The sequence below is a fragment of the Leuciscus leuciscus genome (assembly GCF_965113295.1).
Source record: "Leuciscus leuciscus genome assembly, chromosome: 9".
Taxonomy (NCBI): domain Eukaryota; kingdom Metazoa; phylum Chordata; class Actinopteri; order Cypriniformes; family Leuciscidae; genus Leuciscus; species Leuciscus leuciscus.
Window position 1 is genome coordinate 20356785 of NC_138733.1, and position 21557 is coordinate 20378341.

At 37.2% G+C, this 21557-nt stretch overlaps 2 protein-coding genes across 6 annotated transcripts in view; one reads left to right on the top strand and one right to left on the bottom strand.

The window, feature by feature from the left end:
• Positions 1-512: 512 nt before the first annotated feature.
• appbp2 (amyloid beta precursor protein (cytoplasmic tail) binding protein 2) lies at positions 513-13114 on the bottom strand. The gene is made up of 13 exons (XM_082179024.1): positions 12750-13114; positions 9996-10084; positions 9172-9323; positions 8968-9091; positions 8416-8584; positions 8249-8338; positions 8089-8156; positions 7883-7988; positions 7666-7790; positions 6882-6967; positions 6486-6676; positions 5987-6152; positions 513-3868 (listed from the first exon to the last, which is right to left on the bottom strand). The coding sequence occupies exons 1-13, from the start codon at positions 12885-12887 to the stop codon at positions 3606-3608; spliced, it is 1767 nt and encodes a 588-aa protein (XP_082035150.1). The 5' UTR covers positions 12888-13114; the 3' UTR covers positions 513-3605.
• A 3545-nt stretch (positions 13115-16659) lies between these two features.
• Positions 16660-21557, top strand: part of myo18ab (myosin XVIIIA b) — a 108972-nt gene continuing 104074 nt past the window's right edge. For 2 of the 5 annotated variants that reach the window (XM_082180440.1, XM_082180449.1), the window contains exons 1-2: positions 16662-17089; positions 18904-20041. In XM_082180440.1, the coding sequence (XP_082036566.1) occupies positions 19019-20041 (1023 nt within the window). In that variant the 5' untranslated portion in view covers positions 16662-17089; positions 18904-19018. Of the gene's footprint in view, positions 17090-18903; positions 20042-21557 lie in introns of all 5 variants that reach the window. The other 3 variants (XM_082180439.1, XM_082180441.1, XM_082180446.1) reach the window with 3 other exon arrangements.

Here is a 21557-nt window from a genome sequence, read left to right on the forward strand (position 1 = left end):
AATAACTGTTTTCTATTTGAATATATTTTAAAATGTCAAAAGCTGAATTTTCAGCATCATTACCAGTCTTCAGTGTCACATGATCCTTCAGAAATCATTCTATGCTGATTTGCTGCTCAAGATTTTTTGGTGGGGAACAGTGATTTTTTTTGATGAATGGAGAATTCAAAAATACAGCATTTATTTGAAATATAAATCTTTTTTAACAACAAAAAAGTCTCTACTGTCACTTTTTGATCAATTTAATGTATCTTTACCTAATACAAGTATTAATTATAAAAAATTCTTACTACAAATTATAATTTTTTTATTCGTAATTTATGAACACTGTATCTTATATATGTTTGCCTGGGCTACTCTTGTTATCTGTTCTGTTGTGATTGTTTTGTTGAAATTTTCCAAAAAAAAAAAAAAATCTCATACAAACATCCATGTTTTGGGACGGATACAGTCATCTGAGAGCGATTTCCTAAATTAAACACCTGGTCATTAATTTTACAGAAGTACACATGCTGAGTACAGTCTTTTATTCAATTTTTTGTTCAGCCACCACCCGAAAGAGTGGTTTTTGTAGGATCCCGTTGCATTCAAGTCATAGACTCAAACATATCACATTGACTTCAGAAACAGGTGAAGAATAATCATGTAAAGGACAAAAATAAAGCAATTTTAATACTTCAGAAGCAATATTGCTCATTGTAGTCTATAAGACAGCTCTATATTGTTTTTTTTTTGTGTTAGAAGTAGTTACAGATTTTCACAATAGTGGATACAAATGAGTTTAATAATGATTTGGTGGTTACAGATGTACAATGTACAGCAGACTCTACTGGGGGTGAGTTACATAAAGCCAATGACTGAAGAATATCCAAGCAGAGGCTCACTGTGGCACAGGTTACTGACATTTCCAGGGTAACAGTCAGTATCAATGTTAAACAACACAAATTTCCTCTTTTTTAGCCAAACGCTCCCAGAGTGTCTCCAATGGATATAGACACGAACAGGTCTTTAAAACAAAATCATAAAAAAAATCACATCCACTCAAAGGTCGTTACTTCAAGGATCGCCATCGTCCATCTGAAACAGCACTTTGGCTATATCACAATCTACACGTGTCAGCACGTCTGAGGACTTCATTAAGATAATTAGCATCAAAAAGGCTAATTTTAGACTTTATCGTTATCAACCCGTAAATACATTCTCCAACTCTGAGGGCAGATTTAGAAGAAAAGTGAAGGGTTGTAGTGACAGGATTGCTTTTATTGTCAGAGGATGCTATTTATTCATTTCCGTGATCACTTTCGAGTTTCAAAGTTCATTGTTCTCTTGTTTCATGGGACATTAACTGCTCAGTATATGATTGCTTTTCTGTCACGCTCACTGGGACAATAACCACTTGTAGCTATGCATCTACTTCTATATACAATTACTTAAACATGCAAAGAAAGAGAACTTTTGACCCATAAGCACCTTTGTTTTTTGGGGGACTGTGGCCTATTCTGACTTAAAAAAAAAACGGTATGGATTTGATCAACAGTGATCAACCATCTTTCTAACCATGAAATGCCACTTGAGGTTGACGAATGAGCCCTTGAATCGACATTCAGAAGGAAGCAATCAGAGCTACGTATTAAATTCTTTCTGCATCCACCAAGCTTAGTTATTTCCCATGTGCATTATTTTCACATCTGATATTCAAATTGTCATCTGATATGAGAACTCCACTAATATAGTCAATGGAAATGCACTTTTAACAAGTTTGCAAGATCACAGTTTATTTATTACAATATTCCATCTCTCTAACCAAGGCAAATTCCCGTCCTTCCCTTGGTATTGAGATTGCCTGATTCTTCACAATCAAACCCCAAACTTAACAATAAAGGGATTTTTTAGGAGTGAAAATGAGTGAAATCACGTCCCTCGCATGTTCTAGCCTATCTCTTGCTCGGTTTACAGGGCGAAAAGTGTTTGAAATTCTGCAGGTGGTTTCGACCAAAGCAAGCTATCTGAAAAAGGCTGACAAATTAGATCCCCACCAGCTGAGAGTCCTTTAAGACTAAGGCTGGGACTTCAGCTCGAGCTGGGGTCCTGGTGCTGCAGCCGTGATCGAGGGCTAAAAAGCTGCAAGACGTTAACAGCACATTCTACATGACTAGCCTGAAGCAAGGCTTTGTTTCAGCAAAAAAACAATGAGTTCACTATGAGGTGTGAGCAAAAAAATTTGCCAATTTAATCGCAATAGTCCTCATTCAACTTGAAATGTTCTCCTTGTCAACTTGGTTACGAGTCTGTGTGGCTTTTGGATATTTGACAGAGGAGCGGCAGTGAAATGAGTCAGACTGATTGGATTTGGAGTGTGATACAGGTGCATTCAGCAAAATATTGCACTGCTACTACACAACTGTGTGTGGATCCACACCCCTGCGCACTATACCGCAGGTTTACAATGACAGGTGCTGCGCTCAGCCCTTTTTTTTGGTGTGTCCAGTCAGCTGGCAGTGGGCCAGGGGTGTTAATCTATACCACCCGGGGCCGAGCTCTGAAAGGAAAACAACAACGACCTGGGAAACCTGGTCCCGTAACTATCACCGCTCCAGCTTATATTGTGTGTGTGTGTGTGTGTGTGTGTGTATGCGTGAATAAGGCTTTGCTATGACAGAAAGCCGGCTTTGTGAACTCGTCCTCCCACGCTGTTTAGTTTATATTATGGCAATTTACTGTGGTCACACACGTATTATAATTATCAACAGAAGTTATTTTGGCTCATCTGTTTGCAACGTTACACCTACAAGTTGTAGCATACCTTGCATATAAATTATTGGCAGTTTAAAATAAGCTATGTCAGTACTAAGGGAATACAAAACCAGAAGAGAACTTAAAACAAGGTATCTAGAGCATTCGTAAACCCACTGGTCCATAAATTCCACACATGACACGAATTAATAATAAAAAAGCAAAAATAAACATAATGGTCCATAATGTAACATGGCTGGTCTCATTTTCCAGAGAGCACACAGGTAATCCTCAAATGCAAAGCTTTGCATTACATGAAGTCAAGCTCTAATCCTCGTGTTAATGGGGACACGGACATCTACGGATGTTCCTTCACTCGGAGCTTTTATTTCGTTGAATCTCCTTCTATGGGTGCATTTTCTGAGAGCACAATATAGATGATGTGGTAATAAAGTATTTCTGTAGTGTGGAGCAACTCTCCTTCAAATACAAAATAAAAAAGAACAGAGGGTGTGTTTTCAGTCTTTGTTGGACTTCTGTTTTTTTAATTCAACTCCACTTGAAGTCAGAGAAATGGTCTGGTTCTTCAAAATTGCGAGAAGAGTGAACCGATTCAATGAATGGTTGCTTATCCATCAAGAGTGTTAGCATGGTTGGAAAGATGTCATGGTTTTTCTCCAATTTTAAGGAAAATGGGCATGGGGAGTGGTACAAGTGAATTGACAGTCCAAGAGCTTGAGAAGCTCAAGATGATGATCACACTCCCTGCCTGTCTTGACTACTTGTGAATAAATGGGTGTGAAGGAGTGAAATGTGGGTGAATGTGCACATCTATATGTTTCAGGTGGGCAGTGCGATAGGCTTCCCAGCCGTTAGCCCAAGCAGGAGCGTCCGGCACCGTGGCTCTGGGAAAGCAGGAAAGACTGCACCACCTGCTCTGTGACCTGGGGGCTCGTGTTGACGTCCTCCAGCGCGTTGGCTACTGCAAACTGCCTGTCCCTTAAACGATTCCAGTTGGACAGAATATTGTGGTACTCAAAGACCTTCTCGTAGTTTCCAACTGAGTTGTACAGTTTTATCAGGCCTCTGTAGTCATATTCCAGTCCACTGTAACCCTCCCCGAACAACTTCTTGCCTGCAGGAAACAGATGAATAGTTATTATGTTAAGAACAAGATTCTACATTTGAAGAAGAAGAAATTAATACTTTTATTTAGTAAGAAAATTGATCAAAAGTGACAGAACAGTTTTTTTTATATTTGTTACAAAGGATTATTTCAAATAAATGTGACGTGCTGGCAAAATGAGTCGGAACTTACTACTTCCGAGCTAGTACTTTTGGTTGAATTTAAAGCTACACTGTGTAATTTTTTAAGTTGATTCTTAGCAAAAAACACTTTGTTCTTTCAAAATGATATGTGTTCATTAATGTGTAATTACTTCTACCAACTAATCAAGTATTCTCGTAAGCGTAGAATCTGCCATTTAGAATACATACGAGCGAGTCGCTCGAATGGCGGCAGCCATGTTGCGCATCCATCTTGAAAATATATGTGCCAAAGAGGGACATACCTGGAAATTCAAGCTTCGCCTTTCGGGTTTTTACACTCAGTGGCACCGTGACGAATGAGAGAGGGAGATTACTCGCGACTGCCGGCAGATTTGAAATAATACGGCCACCGTAGGAGTTAAAACGCCCTCGGAATGGGAGGGGCTAGAAAGTAATATTCAGTTGGTAGTCATAAACAATTTCACCACTAGATGGGAGAAAATCCTACACAGTGTAGCTTTAAGGTTTTCCCAAAAATGTGTTCATTAAGCCCTTGTCTAGCGATCCCAATGCTCCAGATAGCAATTAAACATCTAAAAGTATCTTTCTTTGTACGTTTTCTGAGAGGAGTGCCTTTCCTTGGTCTTTGCTCACTTCTTGATGACAGGCACTTCACCTCAAGCACATGTTTGGTATCGTTTTAAAGCGCAGCATTCCAACTTTGTGAATATTCATAGCGAATTCTCGATGACATGAGTCTGAACTCAAGCTGATGTAAACAAAACAATCATTCAACATCCAAGGCGTGCGCACAAAGACGCCTCAGACAGCGCACGATCCCGATATACACACATACACAGAATTACAGTTTTTCAAAATTTCTGTCTAGGCCTAGCCACGCAAACATTATCTGTTATGTCTTAAGTGAACATATGAGTAACATTATATTAGATCTGTGCGGTACAGTATCTCTTAATATAGGCTGTCTGTTTCATGTTAAAGGTATAGCGGAGGATCTTTCCAAATTTTAGATAAGACCCACCCTCTCCACTTTTTTGATTCACCAGAATGATTGACAATTAGGAGGACCAATAGTATAGGTTACCCACCAGGAAGTAAAACATCCTCCGCTATACCTTTAATCAAACAAATGTGGTATCATGTATAAAAAAAAAAAAAAATTATTTTTTAAATAAATTTGGTCTTATTACCAGGGATTTTAAGGTATGGTTGCTAGGTGATTTTGTTTTGGAACCGTCAGAAAACTTTAACTTGATTTTTCTCAAAATTGACTTTACGGACTATAAAAATAACTCACTTTTAAAAAATTTGCTCATTGCGTCTCACTTTGCCAGCAAGGGTCAAAATTCTTGGAACTTAAAAAAAGTCTAAATATATAAACAAACAAAACAAAAATCAATCATTTTAAATGTTCCGAGTGACTTAATTATATTACATTATGAAAAATGGATATTCATTTTGAGATTTGGTTTTAACAACATTGTTAAAATGTAAACATTAAATAAATTAAAAAATATAAATGAATTAAAAAAATTAATAAATTGAATGTAAAATTAAATAGTTAATCTTTAAAGCTGCAGTCCGTAGTTTTTCCTCTGTCGCCATCTCTGTGCGAAATCTGCAATTGCAGTTATTTGCGGAATTATCAACTTTACGAGGGCACAGCGCGGATGAATGTTTTGAGGAGAATGTGCGGCTGTCAGTCACCCCGCCGGTGTGGATACTGTCATTCGGATAATTTTTAACCCAAAAAAGTTACGGACTGCAGCTTTAAAACTACAACAACAACAACTAATTAAGCAAAAATAGTGGAAATGAGCATAATTAAATAAACAATTTTGTTAAATAACAAATATGTCCAATATCAACCGAGATAAATAACAATAATTTTAAAAAAGAACAATAACTGAACAGAAATGTCATGCATGTCCACCCAAAATGCAACTACAAAAGTAACCCTCACCAATAGCGATGGAGCGCAAGTAGAGGCGCTCGGCATCATCGTACTGATTCATGTCATAGTTATAGAGCGAGGCCAAGTGTCCCACTGACAGAGCCACCTCATAGTCCTCCTGTCCCAACAGCTGCTCCTTGATCTGAATGGCCTTGATGTGCATCTCCTCTGCCTCCTGCATTACAAATAACACCATGGAAAGGTCAGTCAGCCCAACAGCACTCAAAAGTTGAGATTGGCTTACACAATAGAAAAAAACACATGGCTTTCACAACAATCCACTTGTGATTTCCATATATTATTAATGGTACCATTCTCACAGGTTTAAATAAGGAGGAACATCATCATCATCATCATCTTTTTTTATTTAATGCCATGTCAGCAATCAGAGCTATCTTCATGGCAAAAATTCAATTACAAAAACACAAATATCATATAAATACAATAAAAACAGAACAAAGATAAACAGCAAGTCATATTATACAATTAAGGAGGAACAAATAAAAACCTTGAATTTGCGCATGGATTGGTAGAGGCGGCCCAGGTTGCCGTAGTGTTTCGCCGTCTGAACGTTAAACTCTCCGAAGGCTTTTTTGGCCAACTGGAGGGAGGAGAGGTGCAGATCATGGGCCTCCTGCAGGAGGCGTTCCTCTGTTTCTTTGTTATGACAATCGATGGCAATCTCCTCCAGGATTAGGGCTTGAGATGTAACATCAGAATTACAATTTAGACTGAAGTAACATGATTGTTCAATTAAGTAAAAAAATAAATAAATAAATAAACAAACTGAAGAGTGAAAAGATAATGCTACTTTGAACCAATGCTACCATCTTAATGTTGTCATTCCAGTAATGCAGCTGTGAATGAGGGGAGTTAAGAAAGCTTTTCAAAGTGCTAGTCTCACCTTTCACCCTCTTGGACGAGGCCAGAAGCAGATGGTCTTCAGGGAGAATGTGAGTTATGATGTCTATGGCACGTTCTGCGTGGAATCTAAAAGCAAAATTCAAAGTATGAAACTGGTACGTTATTCGATAAACACTTCCAAGAAAAAAAACAATTCTAAAAGAACAAATTAATTGTGTTAAAGGTTAGGGCAACTACTGGGCAACAACTGGACATCTGTGTCATGGACTTCTTAACACTCGAGGGACACATGAAATGGTATAAAAGTTCATACGAGATTAGTTGCAAACAAAAATACAAAGTTTCATCTTGGAAACTGGCAGCTTGCTTTTCAAGAAGGGACTCAAGACACCAATTAAATTATTCGTATTTTCATGGTGATCGTAATAGGAGGAATGTTTGTCTGAATGATTATGTATTGTTCAGGGTTTGCCAAATGAATTCTGTTTTTAGAGCGAGGGAATCCCACGTCACCCAAGATTACAGCTTTTTGTAAAAAAAAAAAAAAGTTAATTTAATGAAGGATTTATTCAGAATGATTCAAATGGATAACAATTAAGAGTTATTTTTAAACAATTCATTAAGAGAACCTGCTCGTAAGAGTCGTCCGTTTATGAATCATCAACAATCTATGTGTCCTATATAATTCTATTCAGAAGCATCTGAATGTAAGCACTGAGTAGCGGTACAGGAATCATTGATATAGTTCATTTACCCACCCAGATGTCATCATAATTCTCTAAATTAACTAACTAATGCTCTCAGGATAGGATTGAGACACTCACAGTGCGTTATCAAATTTTCCAGAGCTGTACTGATGGACGTAGGACGAATACGCCAGGTCCTCATGTGCAGTTGCAACATGAATATTCTTTCCTCCAAACACGGATTGCCGAATATCGAGTGCAATCTGAAGGTAGAACACACCCATTGTTTTTCAGCGAATGAGAACATTTATTTATACTTGCAAAGAACCCAAATTTTAAGTAATTCTTAGCTCACCTGGTAAATGACCACTGATTGGCAGATATTGTCCACGTTTAAGAGATAAAATCCATAATCTAGTAGTGTATCTGAGTATTTTGGGTGCTTGTGCCCAAAATGTTCCCTAGAAGCAAAATGTGGGAATACATAAAGCATTTCAACGCTGTAAAATCAAACATAATTTCACCATCACCAGCGCTTTAAATATGCATGGTAGTTCTTACCGTGCCAAAAAAACTGCATGTTTTATCAGTTGTTCAGCTTTCCTGAACTCCCGCTTAACAACACAAGCCTGCAGGGATCAATTTCATGATGACGTAATGTGACAATGGATCAGAAGTTTACATCCATTTAGAAAAACTCCAACATCCAGCAATCACTGACCTTAGAGGCTTGTCTGAGAACATCAACTACTACTTTCACAGGTAAGCCGACAGTGATCTCCCTCATAGCCTCTATACACCACCTATAAGCCTAAAACACATAAGGAACACAACTGTAGAGCAGCCGTTCTCCAAACAGACATCTGGTATTGTTGCATTGGGACTTACCTCATCATAGTGGCTTTTGGCAAATAGCAGGGCACACAATTCTCCATACAGGGCAGCCTTATTAGCCTGATGGCCGTGTTTGGCTAGTTTGTCCATGTAAGACTGGGCCAGTTTGAAAGTCTCTTCTCCCAGGTGGTATTTGCAGTTGCCATTACGCACATGAAGTAACCTGGCACACAAAGTCCCAATAACACATTAGTAAGATATTAATAACACTAGGTGCGTCCCAATTCACGTAATTATTCCGTATTCTATGCTGTTTTGTTGTATAAATAGTGTGAGTAGTGTGTATCACATTTTAATTACCCAGATGATGCACTTCATTAAATGTGTGTAATATTGGACACTTCATGCACTCAACTGTCACAGCTTAAATTACGAAATAGATGGGGGGAGGGGGGGATCCGACAAAATAACCTTATAAAATTCATACACAACACGGTTGAGTACATAGTGCACAATGTATAGTGCTTCATTTGGGACACAAGTACTGTTAAAATGACTAACTGACCATTTACTGCTAGAAGAGACTCAAGCTAACTATTTACTCACCTCACACAGCACTCCACTGCACGATACCAGTGAAGAACCTCATCATGTAATGTGCACAGCTGGAGACAAGACAGAAAGACTTTCTCTGCATCTCCATACCAACCGGCATCTGATAAAAAGCCACCTGAGATGGAAGAAAAGTATTATTACAATTACAACAGCTTGTTATTATAAGCTGAAAGGGCAGAAAAGTGAGCACCATACCTAAAACAAAGCCAAACTGTATAGCTTTCTCTTTCACGTGCGCATCTGACTCTGCGATGTATGAACATCGGCGGCTGAAGGAGTTGGCCAGGACTGAAGCGACCTTCACACCGTGGTCCATCAGAGCCTGGAAGCAGTGGTGTAAGAGGTGCCTGTGGAAGAAAACATTTCATCTAATCAGTATCCATGTTAAAAGTGACTTACACGTTTTTTTTATTTAATTTTTTGAGGTGAGGGTATAGGGGGTATAGGGATGATTCTTTAACGGTATGCAATGACAAACATTATTGTAGCATATTACTACTACAGTTGGACCAATTCAGTTTTTTTAAGCTGATATCTAGAGAGCAGATTGGCTTATATAAAGTCAATGCATTTAACTCTTTACATATTAACATATATATATATATATACATATACACACACGCACACACACACACACACACACACACACACACACACACACACACACACACACACACACACACACACACACACACACACACAGTACTACCGTTCAAAAGTTAGGGGGCAGTAAGATTTTGTTTTTAAAGAAATTAATAATTAAATTTAGCCAAGATGCATTAAATTTATCAAAATTGATAACAATAAGAAATGTTTCTTGAGCACCAAATCAGCATTAGAATGATTTCTGAAGAATAATGTGCCACTGAAGACTGGACATACATCATGTGAGATTTGATTCATCAGACCAAAATACATACACACACACACACTATCTCATTCAGTCTGGCCATATACACATCATTAGGGTATGGCTTTGAGCTATTTTACCTCGACAGATTCACTCAGCTGTCAATTACCTTTTGTCAGAGGCCCTGAGGACTTTAGCGAAGACCTCCAGCTCACAAAACTCCCCTCCCAGCTGGCAGAGCCGGCCTTGCTGGTAAAGCTGGAACACATGAAGAAATGTGAGATTGTTGACCCTACTGTACATGTGACACAAAGAAGACAACACAAGCTTTCCCTTGGGGGAGCCAAGGCCAAGAAAACCAAGAAAAGTAGCAATTATAAAGACAGAATGTTCAATCAGGAAGAGTTTGTGCAAGACCAATACGTAACGTGTGCCAATAATATTTTGTTTGTGTTTGGCACATTTGGTTTTCGACACAAAATTGACTGATCTTACAAAGAAATGAAAAATATATTTTAATGATTACGGTCAAATGATCTACACAGAAGAGTCATTTAACCCTTACTGTTAAATTTGAAGCTATGATCATCCTAAGTCAGTGGTTCTCAAACTTTTTGACTCCAATTTTCCACAATAATTGTATTGTAATATATAAATCAATTTATTATACTTTAAATTATCATTTATTTATGTGATGCAAAGCTGAATTTTCAGGATCATTACTCCAGTCTATCTTTAGAAATCATTCTAATATGATGATTCATTATCAAAGTTGGAAACAGTTCTGCTGCTTAATATTTTTTCATAACCTGTGATACTTTTTTAGGATACTTTGATGAATAATAAAAAAAAAGAAGCAAATGTTTTAAAAATAGAAATCTTTTGTAACAACAATATATCTTTATTATCAAATAACCCAAATTTTAATTACTGGTCAGTAATTTGGGGTCAGTAATTTTTTTCTTTCTTTTTTTGAAATAAATCCATACTTTTATTCAGCAAGGATGTGTTAAATTGATAAAAAGTGATAGTAAAGAAGATTTATATTATTTTATTTTGAATAAATGAAGTTCTTTTTAACCTTTTATTCATCAAATATATTAGGCAGCAGAACTGTTTCCAACCCTCATAATAAATCAGAATATTAGAATGATTCCTAAAGGATCATGTGATAGACTGGATGTCACATGTGACACTGAAGACTGGAGTAATGATCCTGAAAATTCAGCTTTGCATCACAGAAATAAATGATAATTTAAAGTATAATAAATTAAAAAACCAATTATTTTAAATTGTAATAATATATCACAATATTATTTTTTTTTTTCTGTCATTTTTGATCAAATAAATGCAGGCTTGATGAGCAGAAGAAACTTTTCAAAAACATTAAAAGTAGTAATGTTTCCAAACTTTTGGCCTGTACTGTATATTCACTTTGTACTTACAATTTCTACCCGGTAAAATTTTAGAGCTTGGCATAACTAGAAAAATGTAGCCTATATTCATTATAAAAATGCCCAGTTATAAGACTTTATTTATTTACATGACTTTTCCACATCTTGGTATCACACTTTTAAAATTAGGCAACCTCATTTATCTAGAATTTTCAAGACAGTGGGAACAATTTCTTCTTCTTCTTCTTCTTTAAAAAAACAACCTTTTTTAATAGATTTTTTTTTAAGCTATTTTGTCTTATTTCCATGCTTGTTTTGTCTTATTTTAAATCTTAAGTAATCTTTACATCCCCTTGGAAGTTTGCGGAGTCCCCCTGTTTGAGAACCACTGTCTAAGCAGATCTCTACTTTAAGTAAAATAAAAATCGAAAGTCTCTAAACTACCTAGAGAAAGAACAATTATGTCAATAAACCTTCTCTGGTCTAATCTAACAGGTTCCAGTTCAACTTGATTCGTCATTTAACTATATCTTCAAACCAAATAAAAAAAATACAGTCCCCTCTCAAACTCAGTTTGGCAATACAGAAATGCAGAATATTTATTGTCTAATGATTGAGGAATGATGAAAGATTTAAGGTCATTTGTCATAACAAACTCTGATAGCCTTTGAACACATATTTACCAACTTAAATGTCCAAAAAGGCAAATCAAATAAAAAAGACAAGAGAGCAAGTCAAGCAGGTCACACCAAGTGGCCTTAAAATGCATGAGCAATGCAAATATTTGATACATTGAGCATATTTCATTTTACATAACTATTAATATGAGATCAAATAAGTAATTTGGTCCCATTAGTTAATGTGGTTTTAGAAAATCATCTCTTTTGCCAAAAAAAAACAACTCTCAAATCAAGAAATAATTTTAAAAGAATTGGCAAGTAAATCATTAACTAAGATTAATACATGCTTTATAAGTATTTTTCATTGTTAGTTCATGTTAATATTGGAACCTTATTATAGCCACTTTTGTCTTTTCTGTTTATTACTTGTTTTCACAGTAACGTTAGTTGGTGACAAACCATTCAACCCATATTTGCAGATGTCAATTAACGTTATGTCATACAAAACTTGAGAATTTGTTAAGAAACACGGTTATGGTTTAAATACTAGCATGCCATTATAGCTAGTACCTATAAATAAGGTTAACAGGTTAAAAAGTGAAATGTCATAGTGTTTTATGTTTAACTAGTCTTGACCCAGAGAGCTATATATCATTCAGCAGCAGATAAGCTAACTTACAGGCTAAGATAACTGGAATATAGTGAGCACTTCAATGTGTCTCAACCTAAACTGCTGTCACACAGAAATGAGTGTACTCTTAAACCAGAAAACCTTAACGGTTAAATCGTCTCTCATAACTAGCGCTGCACTGAGAGCTTGGGTCAGTTTTTGTTAGCCAAGCTGCTAGTGAAAAGTGTCAGATGCTTTGACGTTTGTCCCGCAATGCACTCATTCACTGTCCTTCTTACCTTGTAGTACACATCAAACTGTATATTTTCAGGCAGAGAGCGGATGTCCCGTCGCGATCGGCCGTAGTTGTCTACCACGGCTGAGATAGCGGTGTTGTACAGGGTCTCAGGGATCCATTCCAGTTCCACCGCGGCCATATTGTTTTCTTTCACTAAATCCAACCACAGCCCCCCCTCTTCCACTCCTACTTTTACCTCCTTCGCTACCTGATCGAGGTAAAACTCTTTACTCTGATGCTCCTCATACACCCCCGCACCTGGAAGCGCTTTTTGAGTTTGAAACGGACTGTAGCGATAGGGAACACAACCCTAAGGTTATGCTCTCATGTTTAAAGCTCATCCCCGATCGAGATGCCCCGCCCACTCTATGACACTTTAGGCAATGACGTAGCGCTAGAGCTCCGCTCGAACTCAGTGAACGCGCATTTGACTGTAGTTCAAAATAACATCCGCTGGGAGGACGACGGGAATTTCTCAAGAGTAATCCAATTTTTGTGTCATATCTATTAGATATTTTAATGTCAATGTGTCAGGAAACAAAATTAACATTTAGCAGGTATAAATATTTACAATGTATAGCCTTTCTTTTCTGGGAAAATGGAACGAAAAGATTGAACTCATCCTGCACTAAACAGATTTTTGGCAAAAGTTCACAAAAATGTTACATTATAAAAATGAATAAATAATTTTAAAATACTGTATTCGTTATTCGTAGAACCGTAAAAATGAAAATCTGAGGGGGTAGGCTACTTCAAGTAAATATTTCTGGTCAAAGAGGTTCGGATTCGGCTGATAAATTGTAACTTGTTTAACACGTTTTTTTCGCGGTTGTGGTACGTACGTCATACTGCAAAACATATACGACTCGATAGACAATGACAAAGTATTTATTATTTTGCATTAATTTAAATATATTTAAGAATAGAATAGAATAGAAGAAGATGCCTTGTGAATGTTCCTTCCCTTGTGAGACAGCCTACTTGTACCATCCATGTTATGGAATACCAAAGCTGCCGAAATAATAAATAAATAAATATACAAAGAAATGTAAAAAACAAAACTTGTTTATACTTTTATTTCCTTATTTATTTATAATTGTATTTAATTTAAATATAATTGTAAATTAAAATGTAAAATAAATTTAACTTTCCACATTTATTTATTTTCACTTGTCCACACACCTCTTGCATTTTGTTTGGTCACACCATAAGGTGTAACTCTGGGCTCAAAGCTTTGCCCTTTCCACTCTGAGCTCGATTACTATGTCTGAGGTAAAATACGCCCCCCTCATTACCATACGGACAAAGAAATGTATAAATAAATAAATGTGAAAATAAATAAATGTGGAAAGAAATACATGTTGACATAAATACATATATAAATAAATAAACGTGGAACAAAATAAATGTACTATAAATGAAAAAAAAAAAGTAATGTGAAACGATACAATTATACATAAATAAGGAAATAAAAGAATAAATATACATTTATTTTTGTTTTACATTTTGTTTTACATTTATTAGTATAATTATTTCTGCATTTATTTATTTTGTTTAGTTTTTTTTTACATTTCTTTTTATATTATTTATGTGTTTATTTCTTTCTTATTTCAGCAGCTTTGGCATTCCATACCCATGGTTCCATCTGCCGAGCAGGAATTGAAGGTGGGTACCACCTACTGGCCACTACTAGTAAAATCCATTTTGCAGTATCATAAGAAAATCCTTTGAAATCAGCTGTTACATGTATGTTGTTTCACCCAATTAGTGTAAATGATACTTATTGGACTAGATTTCAAACTACCTCCCTCATATAGCCTAATGTAGATTATGTATTCCTTTGTGTCGCACAGTGACATGTATTCCCAGGGTTTTTCGAACTGGGGTCCGGGGACCCCAGGGGGTTGCAGGAGAGTGACAGGAGTCTGAGGATAAGTCTAGAGAAAAACGCTGAAAAAATAAATAAATAATAAGATTAAAATAAATAGACCTAAGTGAATAGATAAATTAGATTAAAATAAAATGATTAATAAACATTACATTCATAGTGAGTAAAATATATATGTGTAACTTAATAGAAAATAATTTTACATTTAGAATATACATTTTTCACTGTTTAAATTGGATGTTTATAAAAGATGCTTTTTAAATTCACACAGTGATGATCAAATTTGGTGGTCTGTGGCATCTAAAAGATTGAAACCCCCTGATTTATCTTGTTATTTTGTATTTTTATCCAAGTATTATATCTCGTTAGTATAACTGTAATCTTCCTTAATTGTAATGTCATTATTGTTTATTGAACTAAAAAACAGGCTTTTCAGTACTTGAAAATGAAATTGGTTAACCTTTATAGCTGCAGACCACAGTTTTTCCTCTTTGTCGCCATCTCTGTTCGAAATCTGCAATTGCAGTTATTCGCGGAATTATCAACTTTACGTGGGTTGTGCCTCGGCACGGCACAGCGCGGATGAACACAATGTTTTGAGGAGAATGTGCGGCTGTCAGTCACCGCGCCGGTGTGGATACTGGCATTCGCAATCACAGATTCTACTTTTTGGAAGTATGACCAACATAAGAATTTTCACCGGAAAATGTAATCTGAACAAGTAAGAGTAACAAGCAACATCTGAACATCCACTTTTGTTCTGACCAACTAAGGGAAAAAAGCATTGCAGTAAATTGCACTGATTAAATCTAACGCAATTAGATTATCGCAACGATTATCATATCACGTCAAACCATGCAAATTATACTTTGTTCTCAAATTGTTCATGTTAACAACATCAGCATTGCGTGACTACATTTAATGCCCTTCCGACATTTGTCCTTGTTTTCGCATGGGCCGGTTGCAGTGTCTTTATTTCTGTAGCCACTCCAAAGTCTGAAGTCTTTTGCATTTTACAACGGATGAATCTCCAGTTGTCACTGGTGATTGTCGTTTGAACCTTTCTGGATCCGCCATCAAATTGATAAGTTTAATTATATCAAGTGCTGCGAGAAAAGGCTATAAATCTCCACCTCCAACATCCTCACACGCAATATAGCCTACTAGCCGAGACACCTTCTTTATGTGTACAGATGTGACGTAATGACGCAAAGACATGCTCGAATTTCCCGCGGAAATCCACCAGTACCACTGGAATTAACATTATTTCAAGCTTACCATTTTGGATCGAGCTACGGCAAGCAGATAGTTTTGAACACTGGCTGGTTATGTACTTGCTCAAAAAAATTTTGGGGATAATTTTTAACCCAAAAAAGCTACGAACTGCAGCTAAAGTCCCTAATTACTTCTCCCACTTAAATAAATGTTACTGTAGACCAAAGAGAAGGCTACTATGATTAAAATATACAAAAGTACATGATTATGATTAATAAAACATTATACTAATGATCAAAAGCAATCATAAGTGCAAAACAAAATATAATTTGGCTTCACAAACTTATTTTTGAAATGTGTCACTATATTTTTTAGGTCATTTTATAAAGAAAAAGGTCCTCACAATTTAGTAATTTATAATTACTTAAGGAAAAACAAAACAAAACAAAAACTGACGAAAGGTCAGGGCATTAGTGTAATCTAATTAAGACATGACCCCAAGATCCCGTCCAAGTTCAAGCCCATAAATACCATACCTGCAATTTTAGCATTATGTAATTACTATAAAAGATGTATTAATTTTGTTAATGAGCTTTTATTTTTATATTTTCAGTTTTGTATTTTAATTTAAGTATTTTTGTTATGTGTTTTTGTAATTTGTATTATTATTATTTTTTTTTTAAATATTACTATTTAGGTTTTATTATTATTTTTAAGTTCAGTTTATTTATTATTTATTACCAGTTTGTATTTTTAGTGCTACAAAAGTGCTACAAGGCAATATTTCTTCATTTAATCCAATGTTCATATTTTATTGCAGCTTTATTTCAATGAACAAAAATGTTTTTAGTTAACATTAATAACTCTGACCCATACCAAAGCTTTGACTTAACTGAGACCCTTCAGTGTCAGTTTTATATAGCCTATCTCTAGACCTGTTCTGAAATGATTTTACAGTAGCTACCAATTGACGACCACCAAAAGCAAAACGAGACAATAGATTTGTGTTTCACTGAACGTGTTTGGCATTGATTTCTGCAGCTGCAGTTCTCAACACAGACAGCAGATGTCGCCGTTTCTTCTCACCGAACAATAAGCAGCATGAGGCCAACATACCGCCTTTATCACTATATATTTACAACAGTGCTCGCCTGCTCACGTTCAGCTGCGCCCATCTAGAGGATAGAACGAACAGAAACAGCACCGTTCCCCACCAAAAACCTGGATACCTCACAACGGTGAGTCCTGCGGACTTTTATGCGTATATCTATTTACGTTTTAATCCTGTGAACAAGATAACATCCAGTTATTTTCAGGAGGTAAAATCCCATGTCAGGGATGTAAGCATGGGACCAACAGCAGCCCGCTGCTGGATATAGAGGCGAAGAAAGGACCCTTATCAGCCACTTACTCATGCTAACTGACCTGCTAACTGTAGTCGGAGGGTTCTTACATTCACTGCTCATTCTGTTTGGTAGTCTCACGCTAAAATATGTGTACTCTGGTGGTCTGTGTTTAACAGTTTCAGTCCGTGTCCAGCTAATTTAAAGGCTTGGAAGCTGATTTTGAGCGTTAGCGTTTGGCTTTCCTGCTGCTGATGATTGACGAGGCTCTCGCCGCTCCGGTTGACTGACCGGGCAATTTATATAAGGTTTCTTGTCTTAACGTGTGTTTCCCTTTTATGTGGCTCTCGCATGGATTGTATCTGTCTGGCTATAGTGCGTCAGTGATACAGTGTAGCAAACCGCAGGGTTATAGGCTACATTGTAATAGAACGCTTAATTATATTGTAGCATTATAGGTGTGAAGGAGGACAGGGACTCGCCCTCACTTTCCTCTCATGTCAGTGGTCAAGTGCATATAGGGTTTATCAATTTATTAACAACAGTTATGCAATTAATCATTGAACAGTAAATTAAAAGCTAGTATTCACAGACACTATTCTCAGATTATGAACTTCGGTCATGTAATGCATGTAAACACATACTTTCTCTATTATTATGAGGCCATAAAAATTGCATGTATTCATTAGTGAATGAGCAAAAGTTTATATGTATATGAAGTTTGTGTCATGCACATTGCTGGACACTGATGCCACTCCTATATGTGTCATGTCAAATACCCATTAAAACTGTTGGGTTTTGGAGCTAACCGGTTACCTTAGTACATTTTTGTAAGAGACTTTAACTTTTTATATGCTTGTTCAAACATGTTGAGCATATTCCACAACCCTCATGAAATTCAAGCTAATATTCTTTCTGTGCTATAAAGAGACTGATGCTGATGCAAATGAAAATGAGAATAACTCGTTGGACTAATGCATTGAGAGAAGTCTGACGTCTTTAAGTGCTTCCAGGCTTAGGCAATGTCTTTATCTTGGTTTTGATTACCAGGTCCACTTATATTCATAATGCATTTTTAATCAGTATTATCATAATAAATGTTACTGTTTTTTTTGTTTATACTAGGGTTTACTAGTATATGTTGTAATTATTGTTGAACTCAAATTATAAATAGTAGTACAATTAGTAGAGTAGGTACTCTTAGGTACTATCATTGAGTATTGCATTAAGCCTGCATCAAACCTTTTATGGGGAAGAATTGCCCGAATTGCCTTCCTGTATTATAGGGAAGAATTTGGCCCCTTGTTAATGGAACTTGTTTGGATGATGAAGTCTCCTGCTGGTGGGAAAATAGGAATGTTAGAGGCCCGTGGCTTTGATAGCACCTCCCCAATTCCTTAAACCCTGTTTGTTTCACATCCTTTTAGTGAAATAATGATACGTGTCTTCCTTACACTAAAACTTGTAAATTTGGCTGTTCCAGTGAATATTATCATGTCACATTATGGTACAGAAGTTTCTTTCTTGAGTGAAGGCCAGTCAGTGATTTCAACAACATACTTGACCTTTTCACAAAGTAATTGTAATGCAGGATATTCAGTTGCTGTTTAGTTGGATATTATGACATGACTAGAATCTAAAATATTCTCATTGTGCAAAGAAACGTGAAAAATTATACAATTATTTATGCTATATTTTTCTTTCTCCAGGGAGCCATAATTAATCCATTCTGGATGTACAGAAGCCTCTCTGTATGGAAAAATCTCTCACTTCTAAAAACATTGGTGCTTCTGTAGTGGAACGTAGGCTACTTTTGGGGACAATATGTTCAACTTGATCAAAAAAGACAAGGAGAAGGATGGAGTTAGGAAGGAGAAAAAGGACAAGAGAGACCGGAGGGAACGGATGTCTGCAGCTGAGCTCCGAAGTCTCGATGAGATGAGCATGAGGCGGGGCTTCTTCAACCTCAACCGGAGCTCCAAGCGTGACTCCAAGAACAAGTTGGAGATCTCCAACCCTATCCCTATTAAAGTTGCCAGCAGCACAGAGCTCAACCTGACTGACATTGAGTCGGATGGCCTTAGTAACCGCAGCAGCATGGTCCTGGATGCAGATCAGCTCAGCGCGGCCAGTTCCAGTGATGATCTGAAGGGCGATTACGGTCAAGATGGCCATCGGAGCTCTGTCAAGGAGCGGGCAGCTAGGTTTGGCTCCCTCGCCATGCAAAACTCACAAATGGGTTCCATCATGAAGCGCTTCTCCTTTTCTCAGCGGAATAAAGATGAAAGTCCGTCCGAAGGTTCCACACCTTCTGGGCAGAACTCTGCTGCCCCATCGCCGCAGGTAGAAACCAAGATCTTTGACCCCCAACGTAAGCCAAGTCTTCAACATCAGCAGCAGCCTCCTGTTGGGAAAAAGGTGCAGATTCCTGAGGTTGTGGATAAGACGTTTCCTGCGGACCTCCGCTTGCCTGCTGTCGTGCCACCGCAGACGCCCGAAGTTCGGGAGCTGGTTCTCCAGAGGCGTAACACTGGAGATTTCGGCTTCTCCCTGCGGCGCACCACCATGTTGGACCACGGCACGGATGGAACGGTATATCGCAGAGTAGTCCATTTTGCGGAGCCAGGTGCCGGCACCAAGGACCTGGCTCTTGGTTTGGTTCCCGGAGACAGGCTGGTGGAGATCAACGGGCGAAATGTGGAAAACAAGAACAGGGATGAGATCGTGGAGATGATTCGGCAGTCAGGCGACACGGTTCGGCTTAAAGTTCAGCCCATTCTGGAGTTAAGCGAGCTGAGCCGATGCTGGCTGAGGAATACCGAAGGGCTGCGGCGGGAAGCATTTGACGTAAGTCCATACTTTGTCTCTCTTCTCTTCTCTCGTTCATGATCACAGGCTTTCCAGGCAACTCCCCACAAGCCTGCCCAGCTCTTACACATACAGAGCCAATTGGCTCTTCTCGAGAGTACAAGCACATCATTTAAGATGAACATGTTCTTGTGCAACAGGAAGCGGATTCCTTTCCAGGATGAACATCTGTCACAATGTGTCTAACAGAATCTTTTCTTCCTCCAGCTTTCCACAAGTGATGACTTTAATGACCGGCTTTGAAATTGTTTTGTTTGTGTTTTTCTTCACAGTTTGCTGTGCAATAGTTGGACACAGTGCGACAGTAAATTCAGAATTTTTCCCCATTACAGTTTGCAGTTTAATTTTGGTATGCAAGTATAAATTGCACTTACTGTTAGTAAAAGAGAAAGAGGCTGGTCAGGGACTCTTTCTTGTGTGAGATGAGTGTGATGAATGGATGAAAAATCTCTTTCGTGTTTTCCCTTGACAGAAGGAAACCTTTGAAACTTATCTGTTATGTCCTTGTTGGATTACAGATAAGAATGGCACTTTTGCGTAAATGCTTTATTTTTTTAGGATGGGCGGAGGTTGTGTCTTCATTAACTTGCATGTGTGCCGCTACTGGTCTGGATTCAATCTAGTGCTGTCGTGCCAAGTTGCATATGTTGATGCTGAGACGAATCACAAAGCTTCTTCCTACAGTAACTGCTTGTGGGTGTTATGTAAGACTTCTTGAAAACTACACTCATTGGATTCCTAGAATTTAGCAATGTTGTTTACTTGCTTGGAAAACAGTACATTCAGTTAAATGAATGTTAACTTAAGTTTGCTATGTAATGTGCAGTGAGGAGCCCTAAGTAATTTGTAAAAAGGTATTCTGAAGCTGAATGATGAGCCATCTGTGAAACTTTAGAGTGCACAATAGAGAGGTGTGACATGCAAGTGAGTTTTGAAACAGTGAATCAGAGGGTTTGAATCATTAAATGGTGTTTTTGTAGGAAAAAAAGGTGTTGGCTGTTTAATAATTATTTCCTTCAGTTTGCTGCTTGCTGACAATTATGAATTTAAATGGTCCCTTTACAACTACTAAACTTTTCATTAGCCTAAAACAGGGTTTCCCAAATGGAGGTTCACGATCCTCAAGAGGTTCAATTGTAAACTGCTGTGGGTTTGCGAGATTGTGCTAAAAATGCAATGCTCAGTTAAACTGATTAAAAATAAAATTATTCAATTAATTATTAAATTAAATTATTAGTTTTTTAAATTACATGAATAAATGTGATATTGCTTGCATTTATTAAAAGGTTAGCATTACAATTTGTAGGTGATATTAGCCCTTTTCTCACATAACACTCGCTAAACCCGTTTTCCAGTAAACAGAGCTGCTATTTACACATGTAACAGCTTTTTTCTCCTTATCTGGATTTCTACCATTCAGACAGCTGTTAACACATTACTCATTTGTTTCAGCGTCTGCCCAATTTGATGACATTTCTTTTACAACCACAGATAA

Coding starts and splice junctions, on each gene's coding strand:
- appbp2 (XM_082179024.1), bottom strand. CDS start 12,887: ATGGCCGCGGTGGAACTGGAATGGATCCCTGAGACCCTGTACAACACC. Junction 8,157..8,248: donor TTCTCAGACAAGCCTCTAAG/GTCAGTGATTGC, acceptor TGATCCCTGCAG/GCTTGTGTTGTTAAGCGGGA. Junction 3,869..5,986: donor CTTGCGCTCCATCGCTATTG/GTGAGGGTTACT, acceptor TGTTTCCTGCAG/GCAAGAAGTTGTTCGGGGAG.